Genomic DNA, 12,787 nt, shown 5'->3' on the forward strand with positions numbered 1-12,787 from the left:
TCACACCCAGAAGTACCATCAGGGAGGTGATGGAGAGACACACGTGCTGGGGATAGAGGGAGTCAGCGAGGCCCTGTGGCCTCTGCTGTGGGCTGTGACGCCTCTCTTTCTGGCCTCCCAGAAAGCCAGGTGTGGACCATCACACCCAGAGGCTGGGGTGAGGGGAATGCAGTGTTGACAGGCATGGGAAGAGCTCTTTCTCTGGCTGATCCAATATCTCAAATTCTGGCTGGTGAGGGTTTGTAAGTGGGTGGAACGGGTGACTATTCACTAAGTCTGGCAGTCTCTGCAGCAGAGTGCTGGTTGTGGGTGGAGGCAGGGGAGGGGGGAGTCTGCTTCCCAGTGGGGCTTTGGTTATTCCCAGGCCTAGGTGGCTGAGGCCCTGTATATACCCATGTCTGGGCCTCACACAGTGAGGCAGCTCTGTCTGGGAGAACGACCTGTTAGCAGAGCCCCAGCCAGGGGCAGGGAATACAGTCAGTGCCGAGTTAACTCTTCTTTGGGACACAGGGTGTGGCTCTGGGTCAGCTGATCCAGCCAGACCAGCTTGCACGTGTCACTTCTCACTGCGTCTCCACTGGTATCTGTTAAATGGGGGTGGTGATCTGGCTTCTGGAGGGAGATGTCATGAGTCCCATGCACAGACAGCACTTGCACCTGTGCGTGCCTTCCTGCCCTGGGCCATGGTCCTCCCTTCTTGAGCCCTATGGGACACAGTGGTCTGGCGGCCCAGCAACGCTCTAGTAGGTCAGGGCCGCAACAGCAGAGCCCACTGTAGGTGCCAGGCCCTGCAGGGCCCCGAGGCTTCCCTGTTCATCCCTAGGGGAGCACAGATACCATGGGCGTGGCCTCAGCTCAGGAGCAGGCCCCACCGGAGGGAAGTAAACACCCCAGCTGCGTCACAGCCAGCACCTGTTTACAGGCTCTGAGTCCTCAAAGCCCTGCTACTCCCACACCATCAGACAGGGCTGTCCAGGGGCCAGAGGGTCAGACAGGGCTGTAGGGGCCTAGGGGATGGCACAGGGCTATGTGGGGGCTAAGGGATGGCACAGGGCTATCAGGTGCTAGGGACGGCACAGGGCTATGTGGGGGCTAGGGGATGGCACAGGAATATCAGGGGGCAGGGGATGGCATGGGGCTATTGGGAGCTAGGGGATGGCACGGGGCTCTCGGGGGCTGGGGATGTCACGGGGTTATTGGGGCCTAGGGAATGTCACAGGGCTATGTGGGAGCTAGGGGATGGCACAGGGATATCGGAGACCAGGGGATGGCACGGGGATATCGGGGATCAGGGGATGGCACGGGGCTATGTGGGGGCTAGGGGATGGCATGGGGCTATGTGGGAGTTAGGGGATGGCACAGGGACATCAGGGCTAGAGGATGGCACAGGGATATCAGGAGCCAGGGGATGGCACAGGGATATCGGGGGCCAGGGGATGACACGGGGCTACGTGGGGGCCAGGGGATGGGACGGGGCTATGTGGGGGCTAGGGGATGGCATGGGGCTATCGGGGGCTAGGGGATGGCATGGGGCTATGTGGGGGCTAGGGAATATCACAGGAATATTGGGGGCTAGGGGATGGCACGGGGCTATGTGGCAGTTAGGGGATGGCACGGGGCTCTGTGGGAGTTAGAGGATGGCACAGGAATTTTGGGGCTAGGGGATGGCACAGGGTTAGGTGGGGATTATGGGATGGCACAGGGCTATATGGGAGCTTGGGGATGGCACAGGGACATCAGGGCTAGGGGATGGCACAGGGCTATCGGGGACTAGGGTATGGCACAGGGCTATGTGAGGGCTAGGGGATGGCACAGGGATATCGGGTGCCAGGGGATGTTACAGGGATATTGGGGGCTAGGGGATGGCACGGGGCTATGTGGGAGTTAGGGGATGGCACGGGGCTATGTGGGAGTTAGAGGATGGCACAAGAATTTTGGGGCTAGGGGATGGCACAGGGTTAGGTGGGGGTTATGGGATGGCACGGGGCTATGTGGGAGGTTGGGGATGGCACAGGGACATCTGGGCTAGGGGATGGCACAGGGCTATCAGGGGCTGGGGATGGCACAAGGCTGTGTGGGGGCTAGAGGATGGCACAGGGATATCAGGAGCCAGGGGATGGCACAGGGATATCGGGGGCCAGGGGATGGCACGGGGCTAGGTGGGGGCTAGAGGATGGCACGGGAATATTGGGGGCTAGGGGATGGCACTGGGCTATCAGGGGCTAGCAGATGGCATGGGGATATCGGGAGCCAGGGGATGGCATGGGGCTATGTGAGGGGTAGGGGATGGCACAGGGATATCGGGGGCTAGAGGTTGGCACAGGGCTTTGTGGGATCCAGGGGATGGCACGGGGCAATGTGGGGACTATGGGATGGCACAAGGATATTGGGCGCCAGGGGATGGCACGGGGCTGTGTGGGGGCTAGGGGATTGCACAGGGATATGGAGAGCTAGGGGATGGCAGGGGGCTATGTGGGGTTAGGGGATGGCACAGGAATTTTGGGCTAGGGGATCGCACAGGACTATGTGGGGCTGGGTGATGGCACAGGGCTATGTGGGGGCTGGGGGATGGCACAGGGATATTGTGGGCTAGGGGATGGCACGGGGATATCGGGGGGTAGGGGATGGCACGGGGCTATGTGGGGGCTAGGGGTTGGCACAGGGACATCGGGGGCTAGGGGATGGCACAGCGATATTGGGGGCTAGGGGATGGCATGGGGATATCGGGGGCTAGGGGACGGCACAGGGCTATGTGGGGGCAAAGGGATGGCATGGGGATATGGAGGGCTAGGGGACGGCAGGGGGCTATCGGGGGCCAGGGGATGGCACGGGGATATCGGGAGCCAGGGGATAGCACAGGGCTATGTGGGGGCTAGAGGATGGCACAAGGATATGGAGGGCTGGGGATGACAGGGGGCTATGTGGGGGTTAGGGGATGGCATGGGAATTGGGGGCTAGGCGATAGCACAGGGCTATGCGGGGGCTAGGGGATGGCACTTGGATATCGGGGGCCGGGGGATGGCACAGGCCTATGTGAGGGCCGGGGGATGGCACAGGGATATTGGGGGCCAGGGATTGGCATGGGGCTATGTTTGGGCTAGGGGATGGCACCAGGATATCGGGGCCTAGGGGATGTCACGGGGGGATATCAGGGGCTAGGGGATGGCACGGGGCTATGTGGGAGTTAGAGGATAGCATAGGAATTTTGGGGCTAAGGGATGGCACAGAGTTAGGTGGGGGCTACGAGATGGCACAGGGTTATGTGGGGGCTAGGGGATGGCACAGGGATATCGGGGGCTAGGGGATGTCACGGGGCTGTGGGGGCTAGGGGATGGCACGGGGCTATGTGGGGGCTAGGGGATGGCACAGGGATATCGGGGGCCAGGGGATGGCATGGGGCCATGTAGGGTCTCGGGGATGGCACAGGGATATCGGGGGCCAGGGGATGGCACTGGGCTATGTGGGGGCTGGGGGATGGCACAGGGATATCGGGGGCTAGGGAATGGCACGGGGCTATCGGGGGCTAGGGGATGGCACGGGGCTATCGGGGGCCAGGGGATGGCATGGGGCTATGTAGGGTCTCGGGGATGGCACAGGGATATCGGGGGCTGGGAATGGCACGGGGCTATGTGGGGGCTGGGGGATGGCACAAGGCTATGTGGTAGCTGAGGTATGGCACAGAGACATCGGGGTCTAGGGGATGGCACGGGGCTGTGTGAGGGCTAGGGGATGGCACAGGGATATTAGGGGCTAGGGGATGGGATGGGCTATCGGGGGCTATGGGATGGCACTGGGATATTGCGGGGTAGGGGATGGCACAGGGCTAGCATGGGCTAGGGTATGGCACAGTGGTACTGGTGGCTAGGGGACAGCACAGGGCTCTGTTGGGGCTAGGGGATGACACAGGGATATCAGGGGCTGGGGGATGGCACAGGGCTATGTGGGGGTTAGGGGATGGCACAGGGATATTCGGGGCTAGGGGATGGCACAGGGCTATCGGGGGCTGGGGGATGGCACAGGCTACTTGGGGCTAGGGGTGGCACAGGGCTGTCAGGGGCTGGGGATGGCACGGGCTACTGGGGGCTAGCAGATGAAACAGCTATTAAGTACTGGGGGATCACACAGGGCTAGAGTCCATTTAGGGGATAGGGGATCTGGGAGGATACTTAGTAGCTGTGTGACATTGAGAAAGTTACCTAACTCATCTGTGCCTCCGTGTCCCCATCTGTGAAATGGGGAACCATAGCACCCACCCCACCGAGCTGTTGTGAGGCCACATGGAGCTCAGTGCCTGGCCGGAGGATGTGGGTGGTGCTCGCTGTCTGTCACCTGCAGGGCTCTGCCTGGGGCCCTGGGGATCATTCTCACAATCAGGCAGCAACACTCCCCACCCAGCCTCCTGTGCTGTGTTCAGTCCCGTGTGGGCACCGGGGACAGAGGGCAGATGAGAAATGTGAGCCCCATCTTAGGCATTTCAGGCTGTAATCATGAAGTACCACAGATTGGGTGGCTTATGAAAATCCGAAATTTATTTCTCATGGTACCAGAGGCTAGAAATCTGAGATCAGGGTACTGGCACGCCCAGGTTCTGATGATGACCTTCTGGGTTGCAAACTGCTGACCTCTTACTGTGTCCTCACATGGCAGAAAGAGAGGGAACTAGTCCCCCGGCCTCTTCTGGAGAGCTTGTTTGGAGGTTCTAGCAGGTGAGCGCCGCTGCTCGCATACCCTTGACCGAAGACCAGCCCTCCTCTATCGGGGGTGGTCGTCCTCTTTGATGGAGCACGCAGCTTTGGGACAGACATGCCTGGAGCAGTGAGGGAGAAAGGGGACATGCCCCCAGCCAGCTAGATCAGCCACATCAACCCTGGTGATCAGTGGCATGACAAATGTCAGCCAGATCGCCCTCACATCCAATCAGCTGCTTCTTACGAGAATGCTGACCCCTCCCTGGTGACTCCACTCTCATGAGCTCATCACCTCCCGTCCTAATCCCATCACAGCTCTCAGCAGGTGGATTTGGGGGGGACACAAACATTCAGCTCATAATGAGCCCTGTCCCCAGAGAGTCTAGAGACCAGGCAAGGAAAGGGTCTGAAGGTCCCCTGCCTTCTGGGAGCCTGGGAGAGTCAAACCAGCTATAAGCTCATTGCTGTACTGGTGGGCCGACTTCTTGATCTTGCAGATTAATTAAACTGCAAGATGAGGACGGTAATGCCGGCTCTCTCCTCATACCCCTGGGACTTTGATGAGCTTGTGCGGGGTAGTGCAAACTATAAGGTGCAGTGACTGGGAGGAGTGTGGACACAAGGGTATGTACTTGCAGTGGGAAGACATGGGCTCTGGAGTCTGTGGTGCTTGAGTTCCCTCTGCCACTTACCGGCTGCGTGACCTTGGACAAGCCGCTTCTCTTTGGGAGCCTCAGTTTTCCCAGTTGTTCAATACGGATGATGAAAGTACCTCCTTCCAGTTCTGAGAATTCAAAAATGCAATGCACCCAGCACTTAGAATGTGCTTCATAAATAGAAGCACATGACTGGGGGTCAGGCAAGGCCCTGCTCATGGTGACATTCTGGGGATCAGCCCCAATGAGCCTGCTGTCTCTTGATAGCCCTGAAGCAGCCCCAGACTGTGGCCCGGCAGGTGCCCCAGGTCATACCGCTCAGCACAGCAGAGCTGTGTGGCAGCGTCTCAGCCCCTGCCGCAGGAAGTGTGGGATCCAAGGAAGGAAATGCTCCCTCTTGCTTGACCCCTGAACTCACAGACGCTCAGCTCATCCTCAGGGCGGGTGATCGGAGCAGGAGGTGGGTTTGGGGGTGGTAGGAACGAGAGGAGAATGGGGCGTGGAACCGGAAGGAGTGACTGGGGTCCGTTCTGTCTGCCAGGGGTCCTGGAGGAAGCCGAGTTCTACAACATTGGCCCACTGATCCGCATCATCAAAGACCGGATGGAAGAGAAGGACTACACGGTCACCCAGGTGGGGGCAGGGGCGGCACCCATGGCCGGGGCAGGGGCGGCTGGGGAGTGGGAGGCGGAGGAGGTTGGGAGAGACAGGACCCGGTTCATCATGGGGGTGCCGAGCTGGCTTGTAAGGACAGGAGTGACTGTTGGACTCCCAGGCTGCCCAGCATAGCCCCAGACTGGGCAACGGACGCTGGGTTCTGTCCCTGCTTAGCCTCATTTGCTGTGTGACCTTGGGCTGGGCTTGCCCTCTCTGGACCTTGATTTCCTCTTATGGGATAGAGAGGGGTGGGAGCTGCACCCCCATCCCTTCCTCACTGGCAGGAGGGGGTCAGTGTGGAGGTGCAGGGTGCCCTGCAGAGGGCAATGCAGGGTTAGCCAATTGTGCATTTCATGGGATCAGATGGTCACCTGGTAGGCACAGTGCAGGCTGTTGGGCCTGGCATTGGTGAGCTTGGAGCCCAGGCCTCCCTGGTTAGTCTGCAGGAGGGAGGGAGGGAGGGAGATTTTCCACCTACGCTGGGGACAGGTAGTGAGGAACCGTCTCCAACCCCCAGTGGACTGAAGAGGGGAGGCTCTGGGTCTCCTTGAGGGCCTGACTCCATTGGTGACCCTAAATGTTCCCCAAGCCCCACCCTCGTTCTTTCTTGAATTACCTGTGTTCTGGTTCTGTCTTCTCCACCCTTGAGCTAGGTGACCTTGGGCAAGTAACTGGACCTCTCTGGGCCTCAGTGGGAAGTCCTCTAATGCCTAGGCTTCGTGGAAGGATTAAGTGAGGTGGTGCCTGTCGAGTGCCTGGCGAGGAGCAGGCGTTCGGAGCCAGAGCATGGCTGCCTCCCCCAGCCTACCTCTTCTCTCTCCCTCTCCTTCTCTGGGTATGTTGCGGGGGTGGCAGCAATAACTGGTGTTCCCACAGGTGCCCTCTATGTGACCCTTCTGCCCACAGGTCCCACCCAAGCACGTGTACCGCGTGCTGCAGTGCCAGGAGGAGGAGCTGACACAGATGGTGTCCACCATGTCTGATGGCTGGCGTTTTGAGCAGGTAGGCGGGGGACACGGGCATACTACCAGGCCCACCCTGGCCCCTCCCTTCCCGCAGCCCCAGCCTTGGGTTCCCCTCACAGTACCCCCCGCCCCCGGAGGTCTTCTTAAATCAAATTAAACAAGGTTAGAGACCACGCTTGGTGGCAGGTTGACTGGGAGGGAGGAGGAGCCTGAGTGGCCACAGGGCGTCCTTGTTGGCGGGAGTCCTCACAGCAAGCAGCCTCTGATCTATCTGGTGGCACCAGCGAGTCGCTTGCCCCTGAGGGACAGCCCAGGGGCAAGGAGAAGAGACCCACTCAGGTGACCGGAGCCAACACCAGGCCAGCACAGCAGCTCCCGATGCAGTTTTCAGAGTCACCGCAGGGGACATGCCCAGTCACCAGCATTGCAGTAGGCCGGGGAGCCCGAAGCAGTGGCTTCCCATGAGGTCTTTGTGGTGAACAATGGTTCCTCCCAGTCCAGATGTGGTTTACCCGTCAGGAGGTCTTTATCCCAAGGACTTTATTTCTAGTTATGATCGGACCTCCCACCTCTGAGGTCTCCAGAGGAGCAGAGCCAGAAAGTTAGCCCGAGGTCAAATGTGCCTTTAGAGAAGGAGACGGGCTTGGCTAGCTCTCCTCCGCTTCCACCCGCATGCTCCCTGGCACAAGGCTGGAGGTCGGGGCCCCCAGGATGGCCGGGGGGGATGGAGGAATGGGCCCAGTGCAGAGCCAGAGGCCTGGATCACCTCTAGGCCTCGCCACCGACATGCCTGCTACCTTGGGCAAGTTGCATCTCCTCTGCGGGCCTCAGTTTCCTCATCTGTGAAGTGGGCTAATGGCACCTCCTCTGTAGGACGGTTGTGAAGATTAGAAGGGCCGTCAGTAGAGTTCCTGGCCCTCGGTGGGGCTCTCTGTGTGGGCACTAGCCTCATGCAGATCACCAGAAGTCCGTATTGAAGTCTGCAGCACTCAAGAGAGGATGTGGGATCCTCAGTGCCACTCCCTGGTCCACCCCTCCCTAGCTGCGAGTCCTTCAGCAGGCCACCACCTCTCCAAGCCTCTTCTACCAGAGGGGGTGATATTTTCCTCTCTGACTGCTGAAGAAGGGTCTGTGAGAGCTGAATGAGACCCATCACCCGCAAGAACTTTGTTAGCCAGAAGGGCTTTGTGGGCGTGGTTATTCTAGGGACCCCGGAACAGAGGCAGGGCAACTTTGAGCATCTTTGTCAATTGCACAGGCTATCAGAGGCTGAGTGAGCAGGCCAGGGGCCACTGGTCCTTTGCCCTTTGGTCTCAGGAGTGGACCACCTGTCCCACCTCTGCTTCCGGGAGTGAAGGGAATAGTCTGTGGGCTCCACCTTGCCAATCCACCCTGCAACCTTGTCCTGGAGCTGCGTCAGCCACGTCTGGAACAGGGGACAACTGTCCTTTAGAGGCCTCTGTCTGCATTTCAAAAAGGGTCCCCTGGCTCTGGGGCTAGGCTGGGGGTGGTGGTAGGGATGGCAGTAATGCTGCCACCCTCCACCAGGGATTGGGCCAGCCAAGCCAGGTGGAGAGGCTGGTCCCGGGGCACAGGTCTCGAGGGGAAGCACTCCACCTTCCTGCCCAGAGGCGCCCTCAGCAAACCCAGGAGGGGGCCCAAAAAGCCGTAGGATCAGGACAGGAGCTGGTATCTTGATGGAGGCCGAGGCCTGCCCCACTTTGCCCCATGGCCCCCAACACCAACCTGTGTCTTCCCCCCATGCTCCACCCCTCTAGCTGGTGAACATCGGCTCCTCCTACAGCTACGGCAGCGAGGACCAGGCCGAGTTCCTGTGTGTGGTGTCCAAGGAGCTCCACAGCTCCCCGAACGGGCTGAGCTCCGAGTCCAGCCGCAAGACCAAGGTGAGCCCACCCGCCTCAGGCCGTGTCTGCAGAAGGCTCCTGTCTCCCTCCACCTCCCTGTCCCTCCTGCCCCTGCGCCCGCACCGTCCCTCCTCCTCTCTCCCCATGGTCACAGCCACCGCCATCCATCCCATGCCACCCGCCGTTACCCAGGCCCAGGCTGGGAGCAGTGAGATGAGAGCATCCCGAGGGTGCGGCCGGCGTGGACTCAGAGGCCACGTTAAGAGGATGCGTAGTGGCCACTGGGCACTGTGGCATGGGATAGGCAGTCAGGGCACAGGGTGGTACTCTGTGTGACCTAGGACAAAGCTTGTCCTCTCTCGCACCTCTGCCGCATTCTCTGTGAAGTGAGAGGGAAGGACCACATACTCTCTGTGGTATCCTTGGAGCCTGGAACTTCTGGGATCCCAAATGCCCTTTATTCCCCAGGGACAGGTGCGTGTCCCCAGCTGGCCTGAGCCAGGATGGGGAAGCCACCGCCGTAAATCCTGCCCCTTTCCCAGGCTCCCTCCTTGGCCGCTCTGCAGGATGGGGGCAGCCTGGTGGTGGCCTGTCCTGTGTGTCTGCCTGGCCTGTTGAGTCAGCCTCCCGAGAGCACCCTGGCAGCATCTGCCCCCTGTGGGGAGGGGGCTGAGCGGGCATCCTGCCACCCTGGACCCCATGCTGTGGGAAGTCCCAAGGGCCTTCAGCAGAGCCACAGAGTAGGCGTGAACCAGGCTGGGAAGAAAGGAGGCTGCTCCTCCTGGGGCCCCCGCCCCTGCGCAGTGGAGGCTTACCTCTGGCTTCCTGTCTCTGTCTGTCTGCCTCCCTGTCCTGCTGTGATCCACCCTGCCTGCCCACCCACCCCCACCACTGCCAGAGCTGGCGCTGCCCTGCAAGGGTACAGGGCGAGCTTGCTTGTTTTGCCTCCCTGGGCCAAAGCCCCTGGACCTGGGTTGTCAGAGACTGGCTGGCATCCCAGATCTGGGTGGCGTCCACCCTGGGGCTTGGCCACATTTCTACTCAGGATCAGTGTTTCCAAACAAGGCCTTCCCAGGCATACCCCAGTCCCACACCCTCCCTGTTCCGTTTCGACCGCAGCTCCAGCCTCGCTCTATGGAACAGCAGCCAGACTGATCCCTGAGCATGCCCACAGCGCCCCATCCTCAGCTGCTTTCCTCAGGCCTCCCAAGCTGCCCCGGGAACTAGAGAAGATGCCCCCAGCTTCTGTGGCTGGAGCCCTCCCCTCTCCTGAGGTCCCTCTGCCTTGCCTGAGACCGGGTCTTTGGGGATTGCCAGCAGGCCCTGGCCCCCCTGTTAGCGTCTCCACTCTTTCTTCCCTGGGTCCGCCGGCTGGTTCACAGAGCACGGAGGAGCCGCTGGAGGAGCAGCAGCAGCAGGAGGAGGAGGTGGAGGAGGTGGAGGTGGAGCAGGTGCAGGTGGAGGCAGATGCACAGGAGAAAGGTGCAGCCACGCCCCAGGAGGATGATTGCTAAGCAAAGCCGGAGCCTCCCGCCCACCCCCTGCTGGAGCCAGCTGCAGAACTGGGGGCCCGGGGGCTGCTGGGGGGCACCAGGGTTAGCTCAGCCACTTGCCTGGCGCCTCACCCGCATAACCATCCCTTCTCTCACTTTCTCTTTGCAGCCCAGTCATCTCAGGATCCCGCTAACCTTTTCTCCCTCCCACCACTGCCTCCTCCTCCGCTTCCCGCTGGAGGTCCTGCCTCATCTTCATCCACCTCTTCTTCCTCCTGGATCTCATCTGCACCCTGCCTCTTCCCTCTCTGCCCCTGTCCGGGTTTTCTCTCTGCCTGCTCACGCCTCCATCCCGGGGCTGCCCTGGTCCCAGCCTCCCGTGCCCTCCACGCAGGCCCCCTGGCCCTGCACCCCAGACCATCCTGCCTGCCGCCTCCTGCGCCCCTTCTGGTACCTCCTGCCTCCCAGCCTGGGGAGGAGGGGCGCAGCTGCACCTCCTCTGTGCCCACCAACCCTGCTGGGCACCTCTGAGGCTCGGCCTCAGCCTCGGGCCCTGCCCCGCCTCTCCTCCTCCCGCCGCCTCCTCACGTCTCCTCCTTGCAGGTTTCCGCCCGCACCCTCTCAGACCTGAGGCTGAGCTTGCCATGAGGGCTTCTCCTCGGCCCCTCGCCCGCCCCCAGAGCTGCCATCCCTGGTTTGTAGCTTGGCGGTGCTGGCGGGAGGGGTGGAGTGAGGAGGGTGCTCACCTCTTGATCCCTGGACTTGAGCCGAGCTTTTGGCTGATTATCTCCACCCACCAAAGTTTCTCATCTGACCTTGGCCTTGGGGGTGAGGCTCCGAGAGGAGAAGAGAGTTAGGGAGTGGGAGCTTTCCCACCAGCCCGTCAGCACCTGAGCCAGACTGGGGAGGAGGGAGGGACTGCTGAAGCCCAGGGCCCTGGCCGAGTCCTGCACATCCAGGAGCTCCTGTGTCACTGCCTTGTGGTATTCCTATTTCTGTGGGGATGGGGAGAACGGGCCACTTTGGGCACTTTGGGATACCCTTGGCCCATGAAGTGTCAGGCAGAGCTGCCGTAAGGATTGTGAGTGGCAGAAAAAGCCCTGGCCGCATGCCCACAGGCCCCCTACCCCAATCTTCTCTGTCTGCTGTGTGACCTTGGGCAAGTCACTGTCCCTCTCTGGGCCACAACTGCCTCTAAAATGGGGACAGAGAGCTGCTCTTTGTGGCTCCTTTCACCTGGAGTATCAGTGCCTCTCCCAGCCCTAGCCACCCACCACCCCAGTGCCTTCAGAGTCTTGGCAGAATCTGGCCTCTGTAGGTGCCATCACCAGCCCAAGATGGGGCATGGGGCTCCTGGATGGGTTAGTTGGGGCACCTTTCCTGCTCCCGCCGGCTCAGTTCTGAATCTACCTTCTATGGGCCTCAGCCCCACCCCCTCCTCCAGAAGGAAGCCTGTGACTGACTCAACTGCCTCTCTCTCTCCCCCTCTCCCTGCCCTTCAATCTCCTCTCTGCCCCCGGCCCCACATCACCCCCTCCTTACCGGCCCCACCTCCGCCCCTCCCCTCCTCCTGCCCTTCCTCTTTTTTTTTTTCTAGCTGTTACAAGCCAGAGGCACCTGGATGTGAGGCCCCAGATCACCTCCAGGGACTTGGGGTTCCCATCTGAAATCCTTTATTTTTGTACCATGGGGTGGGCCCCGGGCCTGAGAAGGAAGAAGTGCCCTCTCCCTGGCCTCCTCTGTCTGCATCCGTGGGGCTGTGACTTACTCCTGCCTCCAGGGGTGGGGCGGGGGCCCCCTGGGACCTCTCAAGGCCTGAGGTGGGCCCCAGGACCCCTGGGCAGAGCCGACTGCCTGTGGCGGACATGTGACACTGCCTGGCTGTGCCTCTCCAGCCCCCACGCCCCCTCTCCCAGGTCCCCCTGCTGCATGGCAGATGTGCTCCCTCCTGGCCCAGTCACAGCGCCTCCTTGAGCCTTAGTCCAGGGGGTAACTCCTCCCACCCCACCTACCTCACAGGGTTGTTGTGAGGGTGCACGGAGGAGCCAGGTCCCCGAAGGCCCTCAGGTAGTATATAGGGGCCATCCCCCCTTCAGCTGCCCCGGGAGGGAAAGGACCCAGCCCAACCCCCTGGCAGAATGCTGTTTGCAAATGGAGATTCAGGTATTGGGGATGCAGGGTGTGGGGAACTGGCCTGTTAGAGCAGGGGTAGCTGGCTCAGTCTTCACTGTGGTGATCCCACCCCCAGCCACTTGCATTGCCCGCCCAGCACCTGGTCTGGAGGGCGGGGAGAGGCAGCGGAAGGGGCTGGGCAGGGGCAGTGGAGGACTCAGGAAGTGCCCAGGGGAGAGTGGGTGTGACGGCTGAGCCGGGGCCCCTCCTGAATTTGACTTCCCGGGATGGGCCCTTGCTTCCCAGCTGTGTTGGACCCCACCATGTAATAAAGCCCGAAGGAACAGCCCA

The 12,787-nt window shown here is 61.1% G+C and overlaps 1 protein-coding gene across 5 annotated transcripts in view; it reads left to right on the forward strand.

Annotated features, from left to right (window-relative positions):
* KCTD17 (potassium channel tetramerization domain containing 17) overlaps nucleotides 1-12,787 on the forward strand; it is a 14,569-nt gene extending 1,782 nt beyond the window's left edge. For 2 of the 5 annotated variants that reach the window (XM_032266595.1, XM_032266596.1), the window contains exons 3-7: nucleotides 5,886-5,977; nucleotides 6,908-7,003; nucleotides 8,745-8,870; nucleotides 10,214-10,313; nucleotides 10,494-10,921. In XM_032266595.1, the coding sequence (XP_032122486.1) occupies nucleotides 5,886-5,977; nucleotides 6,908-7,003; nucleotides 8,745-8,870; nucleotides 10,214-10,313; nucleotides 10,494-10,855 (776 nt within the window). In that variant the 3' untranslated portion in view covers nucleotides 10,856-10,921. The other 3 variants (XM_032266597.1, XM_032266593.1, XM_032266598.1) reach the window with 3 other exon arrangements.

Source organism: Sapajus apella, unplaced genomic scaffold (assembly GCF_009761245.1).
Source record: "Sapajus apella isolate SASKATOON/1434 unplaced genomic scaffold, GSC_monkey_1.0 scaffold160, whole genome shotgun sequence".
NCBI lineage: Eukaryota > Metazoa > Chordata > Mammalia > Primates > Cebidae > Sapajus > Sapajus apella.